This window comes from Heloderma suspectum, chromosome 1, assembly GCF_057233095.1.
Source record: "Heloderma suspectum isolate Gila_16-S chromosome 1, 16-S_ref, whole genome shotgun sequence".
In the NCBI taxonomy this organism is placed as follows: domain Eukaryota; kingdom Metazoa; phylum Chordata; class Lepidosauria; order Squamata; family Helodermatidae; genus Heloderma; species Heloderma suspectum.
This window is the reverse complement of record NC_139458.1, coordinates 131,904,660-131,932,358: the sequence shown is the minus strand read 5'-3', so window position 1 is coordinate 131,932,358 and position 27,699 is coordinate 131,904,660. Positions and strand designations below refer to the sequence as shown.

The 27,699-nt window shown below is 43.4% G+C and overlaps 1 protein-coding gene across 1 annotated transcript in view; it reads right to left on the bottom strand.

Annotated features, from left to right (window-relative positions):
- The window catches only part of ANO9 (anoctamin 9), a 71,421-nt gene that overhangs the window by 9,976 nt on the left and 33,746 nt on the right, over nt 1-27,699 (bottom strand). The window contains exons 3-20 of the mRNA XM_084828694.1: nt 23,946-24,062; nt 23,269-23,423; nt 22,356-22,408; nt 21,177-21,235; nt 20,626-20,708; nt 19,997-20,131; nt 18,689-18,785; nt 17,935-17,995; nt 16,406-16,488; nt 13,861-13,965; nt 12,235-12,399; nt 12,102-12,138; nt 11,773-11,884; nt 11,200-11,257; nt 10,327-10,424; nt 8,056-8,219; nt 6,000-6,152; nt 1,675-1,822 (exon numbers count right to left, since the gene is read on the bottom strand). Of these exons, the coding sequence (XP_084684820.1) occupies nt 1,675-1,822; nt 6,000-6,152; nt 8,056-8,219; nt 10,327-10,424; nt 11,200-11,257; nt 11,773-11,884; nt 12,102-12,138; nt 12,235-12,399; nt 13,861-13,965; nt 16,406-16,488; nt 17,935-17,995; nt 18,689-18,785; nt 19,997-20,131; nt 20,626-20,708; nt 21,177-21,235; nt 22,356-22,408; nt 23,269-23,423; nt 23,946-24,062 (1,883 nt within the window). The remainder of the gene's footprint in view (nt 1-1,674; nt 1,823-5,999; nt 6,153-8,055; nt 8,220-10,326; nt 10,425-11,199; nt 11,258-11,772; nt 11,885-12,101; nt 12,139-12,234; nt 12,400-13,860; nt 13,966-16,405; nt 16,489-17,934; nt 17,996-18,688; nt 18,786-19,996; nt 20,132-20,625; nt 20,709-21,176; nt 21,236-22,355; nt 22,409-23,268; nt 23,424-23,945; nt 24,063-27,699) is intronic.

Here is a 27,699-nt window from a genome sequence, read left to right as displayed (position 1 = left end):
TATACATTTTAGCAAATCTGTTAGGTTAGACTTGTAACTGTTAATGCATTAGATCCTTTTATTCTCAATGCTGAACTTTAGACATATACACTAAATTCTGAAGTTTATGTGTTTCTATAGTTATTAGCAAATGGACCCAACTTTGCATGGGTTGAAATAGCCCTTTGCTTGATACAGCAAAGCCTTCAAGCAAAGTTACGCAGCTGTCATAGGCGGACATATTGTGCCTACCCCATCCGAGTGAAGCCATGGTTGTTGGCATGGCTAGGCGTGGCCCCTACCATGGTGCACTCCTGTAGCCCCCTAAGGGAGGGGTATGACTACTGCATTCCCCTGTGGTGGGGGTGCCCCACAGCAGCAGGGAAGGGGCAGGCTTATAGACTGTCTCTCAGCCTATTCTCTCCTGACTTCAAACTGTATCAATGGCACTAGTTAGGGAGATCTTCCACCTAGTGACTGACAATAGTACCGGAGGCTTCAAATACACAGACACATTTAAATTAATTACAATTAATTTATTTTTAAAAAATAACCTTGAGGGGCACACCACTAGCATCCCCTTAGTACACATGCATTTCAGGTGTCTATGTTTTATGGTCTTGGTGCTATGGTGCTGACAGACATCCTCTTTTATTATTATAGATTACCTTAACTCTTTTCTATTTCATGTTAGAAAAGCTGGGAAACATACTGCATTTCAGATTTCCAGTTACATGTGAAAATATTTAGCCTGATCCTGTGCTTACTGGAAGAACCTTCCCTGATTTCACTGTTACATGAAAAAGAAGAAAATGTTTGGTGTATCTATCTCAATTAAGTTACAAAGCATTTTAAAGACATGGGGTTCTTGGATGTTTTGATGAGGGAGGTACTCTTGTTCAGTTCAATACTTTTTGGTCCCAATGCATCTTTCTCCCTCTCTGTCTCTGTCTCTGTCTCTCTCTCTCTCTCTCTCTCACACACACACACACACACACACTTTCAAAAAATACATCTCACTTTAAAAAGGTCTTTTAAATTTCCTGCTCCCTGGTTGTCATACTACATCACAGGATGTAGTGATGGCCACCAATTTGGATGGCTTTAAAAGGGGGTTGGACAAATTCCTGGAGGAAAAGGCTATCAACGGCTACCAGTCTTGATGGCTATGTGCTCCCTCCAGTACCAGAGGCAGTGAGCCTATGTAAACCAGTTGCTGAGGAACATGGGCGGGAGGGTGCTGTTGTGCTCATGTCTTGCTTGTGGGTTCCTGGTCGATAGCTGGTTGGCCACTGTGTGAACAGAGTGATGGACTAGATGTACCCTTGGTCTGATCCAGCATGGCTCTTCTTATGTACTTTGCTCCATGTTAACCAATACTAAATTCTTCCTTTTAGACAATTCCCCCCAACCCACCCAAACAATCCATGACACACTTGATGGATGGTCTTGTACAAAGAGACATTTAGCAATAAGAGCAGTTTCAGATCCAAGATTATCAATTAATTCCTACAAATACCTCAGTGAAGAAATGGTTCTTGAGACCTAGTCATATTCCATTATCTCCTCTCCTGCTAGCCTTAGCACACTTTGCTGTTTGCCATTAGTCATATATAACAAATGTACAAAGAGAGAACTGATGAATGAATATATGCTATGTTTGACAGCCACCTAAAGTTCTCAACTGATACTCACTCTATGCCAGTGCTGTTCTTCTGCATGCATGGGCTGTATATGTATTTGTATACCTGCATGGGGACAAAGTCTGAGGTGATAGCAATCACTAGACCATTGCCAATTACAGCCAAAATGCCAATCGCCTCCAGGACATACAACCAGATACCTGTAAAAGGAGACGAAGCCAAAAAGATACATTTCCTCAGTCAGTTTGGTGGAGAGGGCATTTGCTCCAACTTGTATAAACTCCTTCTCCCTACCCCTCACACTCTAACACTACTATATTTTTTCTGTGAACTCTTTTGAGCACCATGTATGTATGGAAAATTCAGTATATAAATAAACAGACTATGGACTATAAGATCTTCAACTGGATTGAAAAAGGCTAGGACTGACTGAAGGGTTGCATGTGACTGAAGGGTTGCCTGCACTCATAAAGCACACTGACAAGTATCCCTTTCTTCTCATCCATGTGGGAATAGATGATACCGCCAAGCAGAGGTACGAAGAAATCACGTCAGACTTTGAAGCTTTGGAAAGGAAACTCAAGAACTTTGGGGCCCAGATAGTTTTCTCATCCATCCTTCCAGTAGTTAGAAGAGGGATAGAAAGGGAAAGAAAAATACTCCGGGTGAATGACTGGCTATGAAGGTGGTGCCACTGAGAGAGATTTGGATTCTGGGACCATGGGCTATACTTCCTGGAAGATGGACTGTTGGCAAGGGATGGGTTGCACCTCACAAAGGCTGGGGAAAATGTGTTTGGCCACAGCATGAGGAACTTTATCAGGAGGGCTTTAAACTGAATCCTACAGGGGAGGGAGATGTAAAGCTGGGGGTAACAATGAGTGCACCGCATGCACCGCAACAGAGAGAACAGCTCTAATAGCGCCCAGTAATAGTCTTCACAAACATGTAGGAAGAAAGCCAGACCATGAAGCACATGGTCTTCGATGTCTATATACTAATGCCCAGAGTAGGGGAAACAAACAGAACAAACTTGAAGTCTTCATACAGGAGGGAAATTATGACTTAATAGATGTAACTAAGACTTGGTGGGATGACTCTCATGACTGGAATACAGCAATTGAAGGATATAACTTGTTCAAAAAGAACAGGAGGAAAAGAAAGGGAGGTGGGGTTGCACTATATGTTAAAAATACATTTTTCTGCACAGAAATACAGGAGGATGAGCTTGATAGCCCCATCGAGAGCATCTGGGTTAAAATAAATGGAGCAAAGAATAAAAGGAAAATGGTGGTCGGACTCTACTACCGGCCATCCAGTCAAGGAGAAGACAAGGATGAAACTTTTGAAAAGCAAATAGCTAATGTTTCAAGGAAGCATGATATAGTAGTAGTAATGGAGGACTTCAATTTCCCCAGTATTTGTTGGGAGACACATTCTGCAAAACATGGCACCTCCAGGAAATTCCTGACTTGTGTGTCGAAGAACTTCCTCCTACAGAAAGGAGAGGGAGGAAATAGAGCATTGGCTATCCTTGACTTGATCCTAACCAACAGAGATGACTTAGTGGATAAAGTAGCAGTTACAGGAACTCTGGGGGAAAGCGACCATGTTGCACTTGAGTTCTTGGTTCTAAGGGAAGCAAAAGCCGAGTGTAGTCAAACGCGTACCCTGGATTTTAGGAAAGCTGATTTTAATAAACTCAGAACAATGATCAGTAAGGTCCCATGGCAAGCGACGCTAACGAGAAAAGGAGTCCAAGATGGGTGGGAGCTTTTAAAAAAGGAAATTCTCAAGGCACAATCACAAACAATTCCAACAAGAAGAAAAGATGGAAGACAACAGAAGAAGCCAATGTGGCTTCACAACAAGCTTAGAGAGGACCTGAAAACAAAAAAGCACACATACAGGAAGTGGAAGGAAGGACAAGCTACAAAGGAGGAGTACAGGCAGATAGCACAGAATTGCAGGTATGGCGTCAGGAAGGCTAAAGCTGAGAATGAGCTGAGGTTAGCGAGGGATGCTAAAAGCAACAAAAAGGCTTTCTTCAGCTATGTGCATAGTAAAAGACAGAGGAAAGAAATGGTGGTTCAACTATTAAATGATGGCAAAATGATAACAGATGACAAAGAAAAGTGCTCAATTCCTACTTTGGCTCAGTCTTCTCCCAAAAGAGGGTCTATGACCCCCCTGGCAAAGGCGAAGTACAGGCTGAAGGGGCAGGATTGCAGCTTGAGATTGATAGGCATATGGTCAAGGAACACCTAATTACTTTGAATGAGTTCAAATCTCCAGGGCCAGATGAACTGCATCCTAGAGTAGTAAAGGAACTGGCAGAAGAACTCTCAGAACCACTGTCTATTATCTTTGAGAAATCATGGAGGACAGGTGAAATGCCAGATTACTGGAGGAGGGCTAATGTTGTCCCTATCTTGAAAGAAGGCAAAAAGGAGGAACCTGGGAACTACAGACCAGTCAGTCTGACATCAATCCCTGGGAAAACTCTGGAGCAGATGATAAAACAATCCATCTGTAAGCACCTTGGAAACAATGCAGTCATTACCCAAAGCCAACATGGATTTGTTAAGAACAAATCCTGCCAGATAAATCTGATCTCATTTTTTGATCTGGTCACCTCCCTTGTGGACTGTGGGAATGCTGTGGACATAATATACCTCAACTTCAGCAAATCTTTCAACAAAATGCCCCATGATGAGCAGACTAGCTCAAAGTGGGCTAGATGAAACAACGATCAGGTGGATTCACAGTTCGCTACAGAATCGAACTCAAAGAGTGCTTATCAATGGGATCTTCTCAAACTGGGGAGAGGGAATGAGTGGGGTACCGCGGGTCTCAGTCCTGAGCCCAGTGCTCTTTAACATTTTGATTAATGACTTGGAGGAGGAGGTGCAGGGAATGCTTATCAAATTTGCAGATTACACAGAATTGGGCGGGATAGCTAAAACCCTGGAAGACAGAAACAAAATTCAAAGTGATCTGGATAGACTGGAGCACTGGGCTGAAAACAACAGAATGACATTTAATAGGGATAAATGCCAAGTTCTGCACCTAGGAAAAAGAAACAAAATGCACAGTTACAAGATGAGGGATACTTGGCTCAACAACACTACAGGCGAGACGGATCTTGGAATTGTTGTCGATCACAAGCTGAATATGAGCCAACAATGTGATGTGGCTGCAAAAAAGGCCAATGCTATTTTGGGCTGCATTAATAGAAGCATAGCTTCCAAATCCCGGGAAGTACTAGTCCTCCTCTACTCAGCGCTGGTTCAGCCTCATCTGGAGTACTGTGTCCAGTTCTGGGCACCGCACTTCAAGAAGGATGCAGACAAGCTAGAGAGGGTTCAGAGGAGGGCAACAAAGATGATCAGGGGTCTGGAAACAAAGCCCTATGAAGAGAGACTGAAAGAACTGGGCATGTTTAGCCTTGAGAAGAGAAGACTGAGGGGAGATATGATAGTGCTCTTCAAGTACTTGAAAGGTTGTCACAGAGAGAAAGGCCAGCATCTCTTCTTGGTCGTCCCAGGATGCAGGACCTGGAATAATGGGCTGAAGTTACAGGAAGCCAGATTCCAGCTGAACATCCGGAAAAACTTCCTGACTGTTAGAGCAATACGACAATGGAACCAATTACCTAGGAAGGTGGTGGGCTCTCCCACACTGGAGGCGTTCAAGACGAGGCTGGACAGCCATCTGTTGGGGATGCTCTTGACTTGGATTCCTGCATTGACCATCGTCTTATAGGCCTCTTCCAACTGTACTATTCTATGGTTCTATGATTCAGCTGGATTGAAAAAGGCTAGGATTCTCGCACCCTGGTAGGGAGAAGTAATACTGAAGTGTATGGTGACCTGTCTTCTGCCTGCCTTCTTCCCCATGAACAGTGGGGACAGGATTTAGCTACTGCACTTCCCTCTGCTTTCGTTCTCCAACCAGTGTCGAACTGAATTCCTGTATTGGGGGTTGGTGCCAGGACCACGCCATGGACAAGCACACACAGACCCAGCAGGGTGTGCTTTCTAGCTTAGGGTCTTGGAGGTCAGTAGCCTGAGCTCAAAGAGCTGGAGCCACCTCTGTTGACTGGTCAAAGCTAGAGGGACCATCAGCTGGTTGGCCATTGTGTGAACAGAATACTGGACTAGATCGACCCCTGATCTGATCCAGCATGACTCTTCTTATATTCCTGGCAATGCTGCCATTTCCTTTTTGCAGAGCTATCTCTTCATTCAGCTCCTTGTCTGGGTAAACTATCACTTCAAAAAGAGTTCAATATCACCAATAATAACCTCGGGGTAAAATAGTAGCCTCTCCTAAGTGGTCTGAAGTGGAAGCATTTCTCTTCAATCCTCATCTTACCAATATCGTTGGCTTTCCTGGGCACCATGCGCCTCTGCAGTCTCACCATCTTGATAGCATCTAGTCGAATCTCAATGAGGTTGTTGACAAAGGCCAGCAATGGAGCAAGAGGAAAGGCAGCCACAAAAATAGTGGTGAAGCTGTACTGGATCACTGAAGATTTAAAAAAAGAAAGAATATGCTGAAAAGAGGCAGCAAACTAAAGGCAAAGTTCTAGCAATGACTACATTTGCTGGGCCAGAGGGTGTATATATGCCTCAGCTCAATAGCCAGCATGCCATAGAGCATAGTGATTCAGATTACAAGGAAACAATCATTAGTGGTCATCACAAAGTCTAATGCCAGCCCCAGTTCAGAATGCTTCAGCCTCAAGAATTAAAATCACCCTCTTGCAAGGAATCTAACACCAAGGTAGCAGGAAAAGAACTGTGCAATGGTAAAAAGTTGCACTGCACAAGTGCAGAAAGAAACAGGTGCATACACAAGAATTCAGCATCCTGAGACTCTGAACTTTCATGCATTTAACAAGCAGGTTTCTATTAGGGATGTGCAAGGTTCAGCTTCGGAGATCCGAAGCATGGAGGCCATTTTGTGACAATTCACCATCTTGTGCGACCCCCTCCCCGCAGCATTCTCTACTGGTCAAGGTCTGTATGGCAGATGATTTTACTCAAACTTAATGCTACTGTCCCTCAGACATCTCCCACTTTATGCAAATGACCTCCAGTCTATACCCCTTTTTCATTTAAGGAGATAGTGCCTCAATTTCAAATGCAAAACACCCTCACCAATGTCATGCATGGCTTAGTCCTTGCTGTCACGACAATGTCAGAAACACAAAAGACACAACTCCCCTCCCCCTCCCTCGCCCCACCCTGATAGATGATGGGGTTGGCTGAGGAAAGAGTGGGTGAAGGTTGGACTGAAGCTCATCTCTCTCTAAACTGCCCCCACCTGCATCATGTTGGGGGGGACTAGGGAGAGGGAGAAGTAGGGAGAAAGGGAGTTGTCTAACACAATACAAGCAGTTAGGAGATTAAGGGTGCAATCCTATGGGGATAGTTGGCTGCCTCCAAACTTGGAGGCGACCGACTATTGAATGCAGGGTAGGCAGAGCATGGAGGGGATCTCCAGGCTCCAGCCATTCCCCGCATTTGCAGCTAGACGGCCGATTTCAGCTGTCTAGCCGGGGTGGCTCAGAGCTGGGGGGAGACTGGATGGTGTATAGGAAGTGTCATATCGGCACTTCTGCCATCCCATCCCCCAGAAACGCCCCCTTTTCCCCTGCTCTGTGCTGCTCTTATGATGAACCACGCCGCCTACGAGGTGGCAGGGGAGGGGGTGGGAAGGCAGTTTTCTGGGAACTGACCTCAGGGCGCTGGCTCTGAGGTCAGTTCCTGGAAAACGCAAATCCTATGGCCATCTAGCCATTGTCTAGTGATGATAGGATTGTGCCCTAAAGGTTTTAAGTGAAAATAACTAAAAGTAGGAGTCTTAACTATCCCAAAGAACTCCAAAGTGGCTGAATAAAACTACCTGAATCAGCTGTAGTGAATGGAATGTATGAGGTATACAAGGTGGCAAATGTAGGGAATTTGTCTTTCCTTGGTGCAAACATTGTATTTTATTGCTGTTTAGCCACCTTGGGAGGGCTTTTGCCCTGAAAGGTGGCCAAGAAATAGTATGTATGTATGTATGTATAAATAAATAAATGGTTGTTTTAATTGCACAGAGTATATACAACACTGATATAGGCTTTAACATTCGCAGTGTAATGTAGGGCTAGAACAAGAACATAATGTTTTCAGCAATCTGAAGATGATAGAAGAATAATTGGACTAGTGACAATAGCTGGACAAAAGGAAATGAGTGGGCAACAACAGCTTATATTATTCCACTTTCATTTCTCTGAAAAATACCATCTAGTCTTGATTGACCAAATAGCTAGCAAGCTCACTAAGCATAATGTGAGTGCCAGTCACAGAATGCTGAATTGTATCCCTGTTTATCCTTGTGATTCACCTTCCCCAATGCCTTTCCACTCAACATCACTTACTCATCTCCAAATATTCATCAAACAAACTGAAGACATTGACTTCGTTAAGCTGATAGTTCCATAGCCATTCATCCTTGCATGGGTCCTGGGCCGTCTCCTCCATATGAACCCTGCTGTTGATTTTGGTCTTTCCGGACAGCAGTTTGTACCTGTATCGTACCCAGCTGCAGAGGCAAATATATAACATTAATTAAGTAAGACACATCATATTTCAAAGATCTGAGCTGCCAAAGATGTTCATGAACATCCACCTTTAAGATGGCAACAATAGCTGTTGTCCTTGCCAGGGCTCTCTTTTCACAAAGACCTTGCCAATTACTATTTCCTGGTGCAGGCCTGGAATGTCTGTTCTCTGGGCACTGCATTAACCCATGACAAAATGTGTCACATAATGTTTGAGTGCTTCTGCAAAGGGAACTGTTCCTCATAGGCTTGATTCACATTAAAGGTGGCCCATACAAGTGCCTTAGGATAAAGTAAGGCCCCCTAGCAAGCTTGTGGCTGGGCTTCACTTAAGAAGAGGAACAGTTTCTAAGAACTAGCATCTATACATGAGCAGTGTGTCAGGGTGGACACTGAGCCCATAGAATCCCAGAGTAGTTCTGATTCGGAGGAAGAGCAGTCGCTCCTGGGAGAGGAGCGCGTCCCTTTTTCCCAGGGCCCGCAGCTGACAGAGTTTCCTCCCACCCACATTCCTAGATTAGAAAGCAGTCCAGGGAGTGACCCAGCACTGATAGCAGACTGGTTGGATGCGCGGCGCAGACGCAGAGAGCGGCGCCAAATGGAGAGTGCGGAAAGGAGGCGTAGCGCCCGGTTGGCGCTCAAAGAACGGTTGCGCCCAGAGGATCCAAGGGAAAAGGGGAGGGATTCTCCCTAGTCCTTATATTCAGGGGTCTGCCAGTAATTGCCTTTCAAACGGGGACCAACTGTTCCAACTTAGGGCATAGGGATACTGCTGCTCAGATCTAGTTGCTACCTGTAGAGTTGTAAGTTGTAAAAGAAGAATAAAGCTTTGAAAAGAATCCCTTTGTCTGCGTCTGGACTTGGCTACTGGATTAGACTGAGAGAGCCCTCCAAGGAGCCCTTGACAGCTTGGTCCCCATTTGAAAGGCAATTACTGGCAGACCCCTGAATATAAGGACTAGGGAGAATCCCTCCCCTTTTCCCTTAGATCCTCTGGGTGCAACCGTTCTTTGAGCGCCAACTGGGCGCTACGCATCCTTTCCGCGCTCTCCATTTGGCGCCGCTCTCTGCGTCTGCGCCGCGCATCCAACCAGTCTGCTATCCGTGCTGGGTCACTCCCTGGACTGCTTTCTAATCTAGGAATGTTGGTGGGAGGAATCTCTGTCAGCTGCGGGCCCTGGGAAAAAGGGGCGCGCTCCTCTCCCAGGAGCGACTGCTCTTCCTCCGAATCAGAACTACACTGGGATTCTATGGGCTCAGTGTCCACCCTGACACAGTGTATGTGCAGTGGTGGCTGCAGTTTGTGTGATCAAGGTGGCCTGAAAAAAGGACTACCACAGTGATGCAAGTCATTGCAGCCATGTGTATAGCCCCTACAAGGAGACCCCAGTTCTCACAAAAAGCTCCTGCTCATGAGTAGAGCCTACCATCACCACCTCCCCACATGTGCCCAAGATGCTCATGTAGGAGGTGATATACATGTGAAAAAGACGAGAAGATCATGAAATCACAGCCCCATCCCAAGAGAATATTTTTCACATATTAGCTCCCCAACAGGCTGTTCCGCATACAAACACAGACCGGCACATGCCAGAAGACTGAACAAGATACAATTTAACAGCCCTCCCTAACCTGGTGCCCTCCAGATGTGTTGGAACATGACTCCCATCACCCCAGCCAGCACATTCAATTACCATGCTGGCTGGGGATAATGGAAGTAGTAGTCCAACACATGTAGAGTGCACCATGTTGGGAAAGGCTGCCCTACACCAAGGTGCCCTACCCTAGACCTAGATGTTTAAGCAAATGAGCCAAGTCCCATCTTGCAGAAGTAGGGAATCCCCCATGGCACAGCCACACCCCAAGTCCTTAGCCAATCTGGTCTGAAGGAACAAAAAGACCCCAAATGCAACAGTCTATTATCTTTCTCACGGCTGAAGCACAATTCACGAGATGCTCCCCACAGAAGGAAGTGGTGCACAAGCCACCCACATGTAATATCCTTACTCCAGTCCACAATGCCCTAAAGAAAGAGGACGACCTGGATTTGATCCCAAAGACCAGGCCATGCAAGTTACATTGACTTACGGAAGCATGTACTCCACAAAGTTGCTCAGGGTTTGCTTTAATGTCATGATGACAGCCAGCTGGATAAAGAGATCTATGAGGCAGCCACTAGGATGGCACTGGAAAAAGCAAAAGAGAGAAAGAGATGCTTTGGATCTAAAGGCCACTTCCAGTGTCACTTTTTTTGGTACTCTCTGTAAAAGGCTCATATGGAAACAACCAGAAAAGGCTGCACACCTGCAACTTTATTTTATTTGGCACAGTTATATCCTAACTTTCCTCTCAGGAGCTCAAAACAGCATATATGGCCGTCTCCCATTTTATTCTCACAATAAGGAATGCGGCTAAGAAATGGGGTGCTTCCACATGAGGCTTCTACAATGCAATCACCCAGCCTCATTCATGGAATTTTACAGCGGGGTCCAGATGTCATCTTCCACTTGTAGCCCTTCTGTGTTTTCCTATTATTTCTTCCTTGTTTCCACAAAAAACCCATTAAGAAGGAAAAGACAGAATAGCTGCACAATGTCTTTGGATTGGTAGTACAAGGAGCTGTTCATCTGGAAGAACCCATGATGATTTGCCCAAGATCATCCAGTGAACTTTATGGCTGACTGGGGTCTCATACATCTCACATTCACATCTGCCTGTTCATATATTACCATCATACATGACTGCTACCATTTTCTGGTTACTTTTGCATGGAGATTTCAGAATGCAAGTTGAAAGTAATAGTGAGCGTTGAGAAACAGAATGATGGTCAATTTCCATCTGATAAAATGATTCCCCACAAAATGTGCCAAGAAGATGAGCTAGGACAGGGAAATTATTTTAATGAATAGGCAACCAGGAGGGGAGGTGGAGAGAAGGAACCATCACGGCAAAGTAACTTACTTCTTCCAGTCTCCACTTGCCTCCAACACGTACATATTCGCCAGGACGACCATTAATCCTAACAAGGAAATAAGATATAATCAGTTCCTAATACTATTGATAGTTTTAATAATCATGAAGCTTGGAAGGTTATAGTCATAATGAGTACAGATATGCAGTAGGGCTAAAAAGCTGCTCCTCAAATAGCAAAAACTGAAAATCAGATTGACAAAGAGCAAGGGGCAAGGATAAAGAGAGAAATGGGGGTGGGGGGTCACCCTATGCTGTCAGAATGCAAGAGCTCCAGTTCTGTCAAAGATGCACTTTGTACTAACCCATTGCACCTGTTCCCTATCCCCAGAGCAACACTGATAATTCACATAGCATTTTGTAAATCTCTCTGCAATTAAAAATCCATACATTTGTCCTCACAACAAATGTGAGAGGAAGGTCACCATTGTTTTCATTTTACAGGTGAAGATTTGAGACAGAGAGAAAGTGGTAGAGTTTTAACTTAAACTCAGTTCTCCCAATTCAAAACCCTTCACCAATGGGCCACACTGAACTCTTCCTACTTTGCTACTTGTGGTTTACCTCCCTAGGAAGAAGGCAATGTAGATCAGAGAAGAGAAATGGGTGAAGAACTGGAAGGTGAAGAGTTTTATAGTGAAGTTTTTCTCACGCTCAGTGAATGTCCTTGGCTTCTCTGGAAATAAGAATACAGACAGCAAAGTTAGTTGTGGCACATGGCACCTCCATTCTTGTTCCTATGGATGCCTTATTCTGCATGAAATCCCATCATGAATGCATTTTGGGACATCTCTATGGGCAACTCTTTCATCTGAATGTATCCCCTATAGCTCCTCAATCCAAACACATTTCATGTAGATACATTTATGTATATAGCATCAGGTTCTTCTTACCTAGATCACAGAGGAACAGTGCTACATGCCTGTTCACCTGCAACAGACAAGAGGCAAACAAAAAAATAAGACACAATGGAGAACATTTGCAAGACTGACAGCTGGAAAACATCCACACCACATGACTCCATACCTTGCTCATAATGATGATGGTCAAGTAGTGTAACACAGCCCCTGTTATTACTGCCATGGTAGTTGCTCGATCTCGAAAGAATTCGGAGTTGGACTGAGTAAAGATAACCGTCACCACGACCCGGTAGATAACAAGAGCATGAGCAATGCCAATCAGCACACAAATCTAAAAAACAAGGATGTACTTATAGAATTCTAAGGAAGAGATGTGGGAATCTGGAGGAAGAATGGGTAGCAAGACTGTAGCTTCTTCACTGAAAAGGCAAGAGGCAGATCTACGCTACAAACATTTTGGTTTTCTTCCACTTTAACTGTGGAAACGATCCCACAGTTGTGCTGTACTTTGGAGCACATTTTGGAGGTGGTTGGAATGGAGCAGGTTCCTTCCTGTTCAAAGCAAAGGAGGCATCTACATGGGCAGGGGTGGTGCGGGAGAGGTGGCACAACCCATGTGGATGCCTCCTGCTCAACCACGCAAGTGCAGTGTAACAGACAATGATCATCGCCCCCATCCCCAATCCAGCTGGAGAGGAAGACTGGTGTCGATGTTTGGCTGCTGTATTCCTGAGGTACTCTAAGGGCCTTGGAACCATAGTGCCAAAAATTACAAGCTCCAGCCCTCCTCTCCAGTGAAGTCAGCCACGGTTTGTCATTTTTGCACTGCCACTGCTTGGAGCACCTTGGATGTACAGCATCAAAATAAGCCCCAGACCACCTCTTCAACCCTCTGAAGTGTGACTGCGTGGATGATCCCTATTCCCTATGGAGGGGAGGGTTGGAGCTTGTTTTCACACTGCACTTCCAAGATACAAGGAACACTTTGCAAGGGCAGCACAATTGCCAGAATGATTTTCCCACCCACTCCCTCCCTAGCTCCAGACTAGGAGCTGCAAATTGTTCCTGCCTGTGCTGAGCTTTGGAGCACAAGATCTTGCCCTTTAGGGAAGTGACAGGGCCCTGGTGACTGCAAATTTTTGGCTAGCTACCAAGGCCACCCAGTCTTTCCCTGACCCTGGGAAAGGTAGTTTGGTAGTGGTGGTAAGAATTCTGTTAGAAATCCCCAGCACCCCTCATAAAAGAACTGCTCCCAGGGTGTCCTGGGGAGAGGGAAGGACTATTAAACAAATTCAAAGATGTAAGATAGATGTGCCTGTGCCAGAACAGAATTGCAGGTTTAATATGTGTGGGATGGGGGCTGAACTTCTATGTATGTACCTAAAAATTGTTTTGTTCTATCATGTGGAAGTCACCAGGTATGACAACATCCCTGCAGATGGCACTAACTCACACTGGCCAGAAAATGAATATTTGAGGCTTTAACCTGCTGAGAATGAGACCACTGACTGCCCTTCCATGGGACAGTTTGGACCTTATTTACCCATCCAATCTGCTGACACATTCTCTCATTTTGGAGGTGTCTATCAAAGCTTTATTGCCAGGTCTTGTAGTCAGACAATGAAAAAATCAAATGTGATGTTTACTGTACTGAGTTATTCTAGAGGGACATGAAAATCAATAAATCCAAAACATCCTCTGAACTATCTGCTCTCTTGCAAGTGTCTTTTCCAGTCTCATCCGGGTGCTGTGCCTTGTGCTAATGTGTACCAGCAAAATGATAACCACATACCATGAGCAGAACTAAGATGAGCACAACAGTGCTGCGTATGTAAGAGTGTTGGTACTGCTGGGAAGCATGCTCTGGGTTATTGATGAGCTCCATGACCACTTCCTCCTAGAGACAGAAATATAGTCACAGTGATGGATCCTTATTATGTTTTTCACTAATGTGTAAGGCCAAGACAAACATTCACCACTCTTTTTTGGCTCAAAAGAGAGGCTATGAGGAAGAAGGTTTCATGAACACAACACACACACCCCGCCCCCGTCTCCCTTTTTTTTTTTTTTTTTACTGTCACCTGTTTTGCAATCCTGGCAGCAACAACAATCAGGTGCAGGGTGGGGGTTTACCCACAAGAAGCTAAAGAGTGCAGAGGAGACACTGCCCTGACTCCAGTGTGGCTTCATAAGGAAGCTCTGTAGCCAGTGAGGCCTTTCTACATGAGGCTTTTATTATGCGCTCATGATTGTTCAGTCACAGTAGTTTGTGGGTCAACATGATGTCATCATCCTCCAGTGCCTCTCCCACTCTTTGCAACCATTATCACATGTTTGTTTTTTTTCTAACGAGGAAAGTCTGGTATATCCTGAATGGTGCCATGAAACCCTCTGTATAATTGCACAATACTGCTATACCAGAGCACCATCAGATGGTTGTGTAATGAAATATATAGAAAAGCAGAGAAAGAAAACCCTGGGAAAAAAGCATGTGTAAAGGAGCCCATCTTAATCTTGCAAAGAATCCAGAAGCCTCAGTAAAGGTATGGGATAAAAGCCTCATGTAGAAATGCCCTCTGCGATTATGGCCAAAGAGGGCGTTAGAGGGAGGGAAATACTCCCTGCCCTCACTCTGGCATCTTCTAGGCAGAAAAGAGAGATGCCCAGCAACAGTGGGGCATGTGATTGTCATTTCTGATAAGTTTACCTGTGACTTTGCCCCTGCTTGCAAGGCCCCTCACAAAATGTCTGAAATGCCCCCCGCCTCCAACTTTACAGCCTATAGATAAGGCGGTGAGGTTGGGGAAGGGAGTATTTTACTCAGTCCTACCAATGAGATCCACCATCCTTGGTATATTAGACATCTGTGCCAAATTGTCCTCAGAATTTACTGGGACATCTTTTCCTTGGTAACCAAAGCACACTCAAATGAGTCAACTTTTATGCTGCAATTGCACAATTGTTATGGTCTCCATGAACAAGTTTTGTAAACAATTCTATGATAAATTCCCTCATAAAATTTAGGCATATGCTATCCTTGGCCTTAAGAGATAAAACGTATGAATATATGGGGCTCCTGTATCTTAGGTTAGCATTTAGGTCCATCTTGCTCACCATTCTGACTGGCAGCCTCTTTCCAAGGTCTCAGGTAGAGTCTGTCTGTGTGCAGACATGCTAGCCGAGATTCTATTAACTGGAGCTACCAGAGATGCAAAGATGTACTCTTATCACTTAAGTAACAGCCTTATAAGCTAAGCATTGAACATATGAACCTTATTCTGAGTCAGGCCATTGGTCCACCTAGCTAAATATTCTCTCCCAGCCCTGCTACCTGAGATCCAAGTGCTGAACCTCGGACCTTGTACATGCAAAGTATGGGCTCCACCATGGAGCTAAGGTCCCATCAAAAGCAGCCGATGTGACCATTTGTCTCCTTTCCATTAGTTACTAGCCTTCCAAGTTGCCCTACACTTGGTCTGGTCCAGCACGGTGCTATTCTGACTGCAGCAGCTCTCCAGGCAGTTCTTCTCAGACCTGCTACCTAAGATCCATAGTGCCTCCCTAAGGACTCAGCTATGGTGGAAGTGCTGTTTTCTAAATTACAGAAATAATACACAAGCTTGTAATTGAGAAGAATGGTAGAATAAGCTTCCTTGAAGATGTTAAAGAAGCAGCTGTACACACATGGGTAAGCCCTCCTTCCCCAACCCAGTGTCCTCCAGATGTTTAAGACTACAACTCCGACCACACCTGACCATTGGCCATGATGGCTGGGGCTGATGGGAGTTGTAGTCCCAAACATCTGGAAAGCACTAGGCCAGGCGTGGCTGGCTAAGGCATACAGTCTAGTTAGCAATTAATCTTAATGAAGGCATACTCTGAAGGGTGATGGGCCACAGCCCTTCCTGGAAGTGGACTGCGAGAGCATCCTGTCTCTACTCACAGTAGAGCTACTCCCTCCATATCCCCTTTTCACCTGTGGGCTGGCAACTTGAGGACCAGATGGTATCTCTCAGACCAGGAACAAGGGTCAGCAGTTACAGACCCCTATTACTGATACCTGCCTCAGTGAAGAATTGGACTAGAAGATTCTTGAACTGTCTACCAGCAGCATCACTGTTAGCATAAGGTGAAACTTTCATGTCAAATTTGTATGTCAAGCAGGACACTAGTACTAGCATGTTCATGGCTCTAGTAATACTTGAGTTGCTAAAGGAGAGATTTTCCTCATACCCAGAAGCAGCAGCAAGACCCTTTCTTTCCATTTAGACCAAGAGTAGGACTGGCATAATGGAGAACAAAAATAAAGATGGCAACAGGTGAGAGTTTTACCTTACCTCTTCTTCATCCCACAGATACAGTTTCCAGCAACTGACAACTTTGGCTCTTCGTCTCTTCCACAGCTCCAAGAATACAGTGGCTATAATTAGGTACAAAACATAGTATATAGTATTATATATGTAGAGGGAATGAGAGAGTCATCCTGTCCAACCTCTTACAGGGATCCTCCACCCACCAACTACACTGGACAGGACAGTCCATTTTATAGTGTGCAGCAAGTGGAGAAAGTCTGGGTTCTAACAACATGCACCCACAGATATGATAGTTTGAAAGTCAACCAGCCATTCCAAACAAAGGATCTGAACATATAAAGAATATAAAGGCCTTTGAGAGTGTGAGTCACAATGAACCTAATCCTAGAAGGACACCTAGGGATCTGTGAGGTAATGTAACAACTACCACTACTGTGTATTCTAGAACTACATTTTACCACCTCCTCTCATGGGAATCTTATTCAGAAGTATGTCTTACTGAGCTCCATGGCACTTACTCCAAGCTGTGTACAGGATTGCAACCTAAGAGAGCAATCCTATGGCTCCTAGATGGCATCTGAGGGGCCATAGGATGTTGGGGATTTCCCCTCCTGAGGCCATAGATGGCACTATAACCTATGGGCGGGGGTGGAGAAAATCTGAGTGGGACTTCCCCCCTGCCCCCAGCCACTCCAGAAAACTCAATGGTGGCTCCTCTCCCAAGGTCAGTGCCACAACCTTTAAAAAGGATGGGGAGGGAGGAGTGGGAGTGCAGGGGGTGGGGAGAGAGAGGAGAGGATGTGGATCTGCTAGATCTACAAGCCTTTCTGCTCCCATCCCCACCCACAGCAAGGTAAGTGAACTAGATGGGCTCAGAGGGCCATCTAGCTCAAAGGGCACAAACAGAGGATGGGGAGGCTAAAAACATTTCTGCCAGTCCTCCTGCCCTGCAAGGTTCTTTCTGGCAGGGCTTTGGATAGACGGAGGGCTCCAATCTCTATCCATCAGGCATCTATCCTGTATGACTGCACCCTTAAAGAAGTGCCAAGGATGTCATGAAACACATATACATTTGAAATCCAAGAGTTAAACTGACCTCAATCAACTGTGATAAGAATATGGACTAATGAGCTATCACATTCATTTACTGTAGTCCCCTAAGCAGCTTTCATGCAGAGTGCCAAGACTGGATGAGAATGTGACACTTATAGCTACAGAGCACAAGAATCATTGTCATTTATCTAATAAGTTTCCAAGCCAAAATTCTTACACGCAAGTCTCACCTGTCCCTCCCATTCCCATGCAGGCACAACCCAATTTTACTCTTCATAAGTGTACATCATTCTCTGCTATGGAAGTGGAGGTCTGGAAATCAGTCCTCAAAACAAATTTCAAGTTTTCCCATCAGATATTCCACATTCTGCTATGAGTTGCTTAATGTTTCCTTGGGGTGGGAGATTTCCTGGGTATAGGAGAGGGGCTTATACTTGAGAAGAATGGGTTTTCTCATCAACCCCAGAACAGGCTGTAGATCAACTCATGCTGAAGCTTACCCCAGAGAGCCATGAATATTGCAAAGACAACTGTCCCTTCATTGTCAAGCAAATGGGTGACCTAAAGTATCAAGGAAAGAAGAACAAAAGTCACACGTGCAGGGAGAGTCCTAATGGCAAAAAACAAAGTCATTGGGAGTGCCAGTGCTGTGGAGAGCAGTGTGTGGAACAGTAACTTCCCATTGAAGACTTGTGTCCATTGAAGAATTAGGACATGATGAGAGGAGCATAAAAGGATAAAAGCAGGGGCCTGAAGTATAAACAAATCTCTATACGGGCTGAGCTCATAACGCCCCTGCATAGGTTGAGAGGGGCTCTTTATAACTTCCACAGTCAGCCATGAATATCTTGTCCTTAAAGGTAAAGGAAAAGGTGTCCCCAACCAGTCGTGTCTGACTCTAGGGTGTGGTACTCATCCCCGTTTCTAAGCCGAAGAGCCAGCGCTGTCCGAAGACGCTTCCGTGGTCATGTGGCCGGCATGACTGAACACCGAGGTGCACGGAATGCTGTTACCTTTCCCGCCGAGGTGGTACCTATTTATCTACTTGCAATTTCTTGCTTTCGAGCTGCTAGGTGGACAGAAGCTGGGACTGAAGACGGGAGCTCACTCCGTCATGCAGCACTCGGGTCTCGAACTGCTGACCTGCCGACCTTCCAGTCTGCAGTTCAGCATCTTAACCACTAAGCCACTGTGGCCCCTATCTTGTCCTTAGCAGGGACAAATAAATATAAATTTTATGTAGGTTAGTCTTACCTTGGAATATGTGCAAGTATCAGATAGTCGCCAAAACGGGCACTTCTGGTCACAGAGTGGACACATGATGGTAGTTTTGGCTGCACAGATCTCTTTGCTAAATGAGGAAGGGCAGCAAAGTGCACAGTGATTGGTTTGCTAGTCCACCATTAATCCTATCAACAAAAGGGCAAAGGCAGAGCTGTACCTAGAGCTAATGGAATCAAGGTCTACAGAGACAGACAGACATATACAAGGCAATCTGTTGTCCCCAAATGCAATTTCCACCCCTGCAATCCTCCATTGCGGACAGGCGCACTCAGTGATACCACATTCTTGGACAGGTAGTAAATCAACATTAGGGCAGGATCTACATCCAACAGGATGAACGTGATTTATATTTATCAGCCACCTTTCAGGGATGAACCCTCCCCAGGCGTCTCACAACATATTAAACACATAACATTCATTCATAGCATAATTCCAAACTATAAAGCCATGAACACGAAAACATTTAATAACACAGCAGAAACACAGTATAACAGGGGTAGGCAACTTCTGGGGATAAGGGGGCTGCATTGCCTCCCCAGGGTCTAATCCCCCTGGCCCCCACTGCTGTGCATTGAATTTGCTGCTGGAATTTGGTGGTGCAGTGCTATGGTAGCAAAAAACCAACAATTTTGCTTCAAAACAAGGTGCACATTCCCTGCATACCTCATTTTCAAGCAAAATGGCAGCTTTTTTGCCACCAAAGTTCAGTGCCAAATTTGGTGGCAGGGTAATTGGGTGCCACAAGAAAAGGCCAGGGGGGCTTGCATGTGGCCCATGGCCTGCATGTTGCTCAGTCCTGCAGTATGGATATAAAAACACGTAGCAAAGCATAAAAAGTTAAATATTACAGCCAAGGCAAGAGGAGACTACAACCACATGTTTATTTATATTCTGCCTCAATTGTATTGGCAGAATACACATGGCTACCAAATGGTCTTAAATCCAGGTGCTTACCAGAACCAAACCTGCTTAACTTCAGCAAGGTTGCTGCATCATTATCTGGCAAAACAATCCTACCACAATCTCACAAGCAGAAGCAGAAGCACTGCAAACTGCAAGCACACAGGACTCAGAACTATTAGAAGAGTTCCATGCAAACAGAACGGAATAAGCCAAAATGTATTTCGGTGGCATGGAATTATCTTGCATTCTCTAGGTGCCTACACTCCCAGACTAATTCATTCTTTCACCAAGATATGCAAATGTACATACAGCTGCTTCGCACATAACTCAACAGCTTCTGTGAACAAAGTTTCTTTTCTCATCATGGTTACTCACCTGACCGGACTGGTACTGAAGGTGATGAAGCCATATATGACAAGCATAATGCCTGGCACAGCAGCTATGAACAGGATGCAGGTGTACCAGCCCAGCCAGGCAAAATAAAGGGCGATTTTCTCCCCAAAATATGTCCTGAAAGGGAAACACAGAAGACTGGAAACTATTCTCCAAAAAGATTGCCCCTTCCCTTGATATATTATTATTATTAGCATTAATAATATATCATTGATATTATTAATAATCATTAATATTATTAATATTAATAGTTATTACTTATTAATATTATTAATGATATATAATATATTATTATTAACCCTATATAATAATAATCCCTCTCACTCCAGATTTGGAGAGAGCTTTCACAGGCTAACACTATTGCGCAGTTCCCCTCTGCCCAGCTGATGCCTCATTTCCCAAAAGCAGTGTGTATTATCTCCGTTGTGAAACACATAAGTCATATTTTTCTCATCCCCACCCAACCGCCATTCCATGCTTTACAACTGCATATATATTCTTATATGTAAGAACATTTGCCAATGCAGATTTTAAAAAACCAAAACTCTGACCATGTGCAGTTTTGCATTTTAAGCTCAAGGATAAGGATTTTTGCATCATCTTTCCTTTACCTGATTTTTTCAATTGGCTGTGCATACAGGATGTCTCTCCATCGGGCCCAATTTAGCTTCAGAAATCTACCCAGATTTTCTCTCTGGATATAATAATATGGTTACATATGTTAGAACTCCTGACAGACAGACTATACATTCTATGAGCCATTTCTCCAGACCTGAGCAGCAAGCCCCTACAAGGTATTGAACAAGAATGCCAACACATCTATCAAGTCATACTTTTTCTGTATTGATTATGTTCAACCATTTATTTGCAAATTTATTTTCAGGTACATTTAGTTTAATCTCTCTCTCTACCTACCATTGCCCACCAATGGAGGCTTCACTCCTCGTACACATGGCAGCTTTTGGTGATGATGGATTTTCACTGAGACCATGGCTGGGGGAGCAAAGTGCTCAACTCTTCCCCCCTCCATCCCCATGGTCTCAATGCTGTTTAGGGCCCCCACAGGTATTTCGTGTTTGTTTTTTGTTTTTTTAGATATGTACTTTAATTACATGGATGAAATTAAGGTGCACGTCTAGTTTGGCCCTCAAGATTTTCTCACCTCATGTAAAGGAAATGCCGTTTCAAAGACTTCCTTCTTTATCAGGTCATCAAGCTTCTCTAATAGTAGGGCAGAAACAAGAAAACAAAAAAGCATAGTTCTTCCAACATACTTCTGAACCTATCAACCAAGACTTAATTTGAATGAGACACTTGAGTCTTTGGTTGTCCTAAAATGAAGCAGCAAAAGCAACCCCCCCATAGCAGCACGTGTACCTCTTAGCAGGTACACGTGATAAAGTATACACTTGTGAATGAAGACTGATTCATATGTGGTTTACTCCTTCACTTATTCTACTAAGGAACAGAATGGCATTTTAGCTTCACAACCAACCTGCGAGGTCAGGTAGGCTGAGAGACAGGGACTTGCCCAAGGCCACCCAGTAGGCTTCATGGCTGAGAACCAATTCATACCTTATTTTTTATACTTGGGTATAAATAGCCACATTTCTCAAAGATGCACTCGTAGACAATTGATAGGGGCCCAGCTTGCTTTGGATGGGGTACCCCTCCCCTTGAAAAAAACAGGTTTGTAGTTTGAGGGGTGTTCCCAGATCTGGCGTTTCTTTCAGACTCTCAGGTGACAGCAGTGACCAGGAGTCAGTAGTTTTGCCCAGCTTTGGCTGATGTGCCAGCTGTGCCTGTTTCTGGAGAAAGTGGATCTCACCATGGTTACACAGGCCTTAGTGAAAGAGACTGGATCACTGCAGTGCACTGGATTATGTGGAGCTGCCTTTAAAGAGAGTTTGGAAACTTCAGATGGTTTAAAATGCAGCTACGAGGAGGGCCTCTAATGATGATCTTAACATCTGGGTAGGTAGTAGGTAAATATAGGAGGAGACATTCCTTCAGGTAACCTGGCCCCACGCCATTTAGACTTGTAAAGGTTAAAACCAGTACTTTGAATTGGGCCCAGAAACGGACTGGCAGCCAGTGCAGATGGAAAAGTACTGCCATAATACAATCATATTGTCCAGTCCCAGTTAGCAGTCTAGCCCTATTTTGGCCTAACTTAAGTTTTCAGACCGTTTTGAAAGACAGCCTCACATATAATGCATTGCAATAATCCAAACGGGAGGTTCTCAGAGCATGAATAACTTTCATAAGGTTGGACACTGAAACTGGAAGGGAAAGATAAATTGATCACATTATATAAACAAAGGGAAATATATTTCCATACCTTTGGTACTATAAATTTCTGTGTTCTGCAGGATGAAGCTAACAAGACGTATCCTAAAAACATAGGAACAGAGAAGCAGCAATGGCAGGGTAAACTCTTCAACAAACAGGAAACAAGTGCAACTTTTCATCATCCATGCCAGGAAAAGATTTTTACCTGGTATACAGTGGTATAGATCTTTTCAAGGGTTGCAACCCTAACTTGTCCTGCCCATGCAGTGGAAAGGGAAGACTATGTAGGATGCGATGAGAATTAACTCACTCCACATTGAAGCTGTTATCATGTGCTCTTGCCTTCACGTGGCAACAGCTTACCCAGGGTCAGCGCCATGGGAAAGGCTGGAGGGGTCTGGTCCCCTCAGGGATATTGCAGACGTCTTCCCTAAATTCTCAGCTTTCATGTTTTTTTTTTTTTTAAGTAAGTGTCTAGTCCTTTTTCTTATGGAAAAATAAAGAAAAACATGTTGCTCATTCAGCAGTAAACCTTCTCCTGGCTTCCAGTGTTCTGGTTACTGAGGGCAAAGGCACTGCAATGAATGATAAAAATCTCTGCATCTATTTTTTATTTTATTTTACAGTTAAATAGCTTTGAACATGCTATCTAGTTATGAGGGTTTTGCTGTTTCTATAAAGCCACACCCAGGGTACTCTTTACCCCTTGCTCTCACCCAGAAGATTTTAGATGCAAGCCTACAGTTCAGACAGTATTCTCTATGCCAGTGCAAAACTTTTTTTTTTCCTTCTTAATGTTTACACTTGTGTGGGGAAAACCATTTTAACCATGTGGTGAGCTGCTCCACTTGAATGACAACTGCGTGATAGCAGTTGCCACATGGAGCTATTTAGAAGGGCTGACACATGTCAGGTACCGGAACGTTGGGCAGGAGGAATACTTTTTTTCTTTTTTTTTTAACCTTGTTACTGAAATGGGCACTCCCTGCTGCTCGTCTAGTTGCTCTCCATACAGATCTTCTAGTTCGTTGTCAGGATTCCTCAGAAGCCACTGGTATTTTCGGAAGAATCCACTTGGGGCATGAATTCCATAAAACAGCTTTTCTTCCTTAATCATCTAAGAATTAGAGAGAACAAAGTGAAACAGTACTGCATGGATTGGGAATGGGCCTGGGCAGGCCTTTTCCAGTGGCTATCTTAAAATGCAATACCTAGTACGACGTTAATGGCCAAATCATCATCAGGCCTGATTGACAATCCTGTATTTAGCTTTGTCTGGCAAATCTGGACAATTGCAGAAGTCCACAGGTGACTCACCAGGCACCAGATCTGGTGGTATCTCCAATTCTCAGTTCTCAATGGTTTCCCAGTTAAGGATTGCTGTGAAAGTGATGAGACCAGTGTGCTCTTAATGCTGGGCAAAGGGGATATAAGCTGGACACCATGCTCCATTGTATTTAAACAATGTTAAACATCTCCCGCAGTGTATGTGTGAGCTATTTTCATCAATTCTATCCCAGGCAGGGGAGAGCTACAGGTCTCTTGCCAAGAAAGCCCCCAAACTCTGATGTCTGCTCCACAGCCAAGGAGGAGCTCAAGAACCTGGTGCCAACTTTGCTTGGGGAAACATCAGTCTTACCTTGATAATGAATCCTTTCCTGCGCAGTTCTTCCAGAAACCTCTTTTTCTTGCAATCCTTCTCACTGTTGGGGATGTGATCGTCACAAACTAGGACAAAATCCCACTTGGTTGGGAACTGGTCAAAGAAAGCAACCAGTTGAATAAACTAGTAGAATGTCACATAAGGGTCTCCCTCTCTCACATATATACACATTACATATACACAATACACACATTGTATGTATTGTATGTATTCACCTTCCTCTGGAATTCGCCCCCACCCCTAGTGTCGTTTTCATCTCAAACACACAGCACCTGTCCTGCATTGCAGTTGTATAGTACCATGAACTTCTGCCATGGGTAAAAGCTACAGCTCCCCATTTTATCTGCAAGAAGCGTTTCTGCAATACCTGCTACTGAGATCTAGTAGTGAGCGATTATTCATACATTTTGCAGCAGCAAATCTGTATACGTAAGAGAGGGAGCCATCTATAGGCAATCCCAGCCATAAAAGTCTATTTTTTTAAGATGCATACCTGGAAATTCACATTTCTTGCAAACATAGATTGTGTTTACGTGTGACATGCTGACATTTATACAATATTTTTCCTTTCCTTCAGATGACTCCTCTATGTGGGATTTTATTCTGTTTGACAATGTACTTTCAAATATCTCTTTGGTCTATTTTAAAACATTCATGTGCTCCCCCCCCCATTAGTTTTTGCCTTTTAAGTCTTTATTGAACTATTATTATTCTATTTCTAATGTTCAGATGTAAGTGCAGATGCTTACATAGCCGGAACAGCACCAAACACAAACAAGAGAGGGTTATCAGCAGATTTGCCGGAACCCTGAGGTTTGCAGAAGTATAAAAAAATTGGCTGGAAACCTTCCCCTTAAGGCCAAAAGAGTCTAACAAGGACTGAGTGAGCTCAATGGCCATGGAATACTGACTGTTGGAGGGGGGAAAAGCCTGAAACCGGGTGGAAGGGGGAATGGAATGACTTATCCTAAAGCAGGACATGGTTGATTGACTAGAACAGTGAACAGGAGTACTTGATACTGCAACATTTCATTGCAGGTCCCATGTGTTAATATCTTGTAATCAAACTTGAACTGAACACACACATACACACATACTTATGATTAGTTGTGTCAGTGCCACCTTTGGGTGAGGGAAAGCAAACCTTTGTAATGCTTTTTAAGGCATTTTTCCTTTCACCAAGTTTATTATATGACAATTCATAATCACTCAGAAGTCCTAATGAAATAAATGGGGCTTACTCTCAAATACTAGAATAAGATTGCAGCCTAAATGTATGCTAGAATAAGATTGCAGCCTAAATGTACTAAATTGGTTCTTTTCTTCAGTGCATGCATTGTTGTCAACAGTTTTCTCCTCAGATGATGTCTATTTTTGCACTCATATTCATGGATTTCATTTCTCCTTAACATTGCTGTTCCCAAACCTGAATATCTTATCTGTTGCTTTCTAATTGCCAGTGCCTTATTTTCTCCTCATTCTTCTTTTCCCAGTTGTACAATGTGTTCAGCTTTATTATGCTCTCTCCCTTTCTCCTCCATTTATCATTTTTTTAATGTCAGGCTGCTGGGATGCCAGAAATCTCCTCTGCAATCTTTATTTAAGTGATCTTTAAAAAACTATTCCTACTACCTGTCTTGTATCACTTTAATGCAATACTTTCCTCCTTATATTAGTAATCCTAGTTTCTGACCCAAAGTCCACAAGCATTCTGAACACTAAACTGTAGTTTTTCAAACCAACTGTAATTTTCAACTGTAACTAACAGTCTCCCAACTGCCAATATTTCCTTTCCCCACTTCCGCTTTCATCAATGGCAGGACTTAGAACTGTTTCTAACAGTCTGTTCCAATTGCTAGAGACAAAATAATAGGATTCCATGATAATTTTATGGGGAGAGAATTCTGACAGCTGGTTTTATACTGTATAAGGATGGCAAATAAATTGGGCCAAGATGACCCTCCCTCAAATGTAAGGAAAATTATAGGTGACAAATTCAATATGGCCACCACCAAATAGTATTTTTAACACACTTTCCTTGGCAGAAATATGAAGAAGATGCTTTAGGAGCCCTAATAAGGACATCTTGGGTCAAGGAATCTGTTTTGGTCAGTTAGACATCTATTGAGTCTTCTGAAATTGTTTATTTTGAATGTTTACTGGTTAATGTACATATATTTTCATTAGAACTGTCAATATACAGAGTTGCCCTGAACAAGTTGCAGAAGAAATTGTTCTAGTACCATTTTACGAAAGGAAGTATTTTGTGGAAATATAAAAGTTGTGGAATGTAATTCAAAACAAAAAGTTGTGGAATGTAATTTAAAACAAAATGGATTTCTAACTGTCAACATATGCCATAAAGTGTATTAAAATTGGAAATTTAGCACCTCATAACTTTATTAATATACAATGGATTTTCCTCAAACCAGAAAGGGTAATACTACACTTTCCCTTAATTTTTGATAGGAACTAAACTGGAAAAAGAAATTAAACTGGAAATATGTCATGAATGTGCAAAAAATGGTCACAAACAGCTGAGAACTATACTTGAGGTGGAAATCTTTAAACTGCTGTATGTCAGCTATACTTCTTGTGAACTCTGACCATCATATAGCCCTTGCCACATAGACTCTCTTGGCAAAATCTCATAAAGTTGAGACAATAGTTTCAATTTTATAACCATTAGAGTTCAGGATTATCATCCACTACAACCATTGTGTTAGAAAACTCAGAATGCCACAGCACTACAAATGACTGCTGAGAAGTAATTAGAACACCTTCAAATAGTAACAGTCTAAAGTCACCACGGAAAAATATTTTTTATTCTGATGACAGATCTTTCCTCAAGCTACAGCACTGTATCTTGACAACACTTTATCACTGCTCAAAGAAATTACAAGTGTGCTGGTGTTGATCAGCCATTTGGTAGGAGGCCATGAGGATAACTGCTATTGAAAATGATCTTTCAAGAACTGTACTAACAGTTAGAGAGTTTTATACCATGATTATTATGTTGGGATTAATTGATTACATCATGGACAATACAAGTCCAAAGCTGCAATCCTATACTCACTTTCCTGGGAATGCCCCATTGAATGTAATGCAGTGCACTGTAAGCAAACTTTTAGAATAAATACATATTCTTAACAGCTTCTTTCTTACCCAGAGGAAAGGCATTTTCAAGGGGAGTCTGTCAGTTCTGCTCTGTATCCTCTGTTTATTTCAGAAGTCTGCCCTGGTCATTATTCAGAAACAGGTGGGGGCTATTTGACATTAGAAATTAACTGAAACATGTTTTCATGAAGATGATATCAAAGGATGCAACTGTTTACCTGGATGCCACTGAGCACTAACCAATGTTAATGAAATTGCAAGATATTTTTCATGAAAGAAAAGCAACTTTAATGAAACTTAGAACAGCATGATCCAGGCTTTAATATATAGACCTATAGATCTTATGCTTCTTCATAAATGTTAAACATTTGCAACCATAGAAACTACACTTTAATACAGTCTTAGAGGTGTTGCTTTTTTGCTGCCTCTGGTCACAGCAACTACAAAGTCATCTTCAAAACAGGAGCAAATCTGCAGAAACGCATCCTGGTGTCTGTAAATCATTTGAAAATAGATTACATCCTATATGACAACCAGACAGGTAATGGGCTCAGCTCCCATACCAAGTCAAAGAACAAGAACCAATGAAAAGTTAAAAAACAATGAAGGGAAA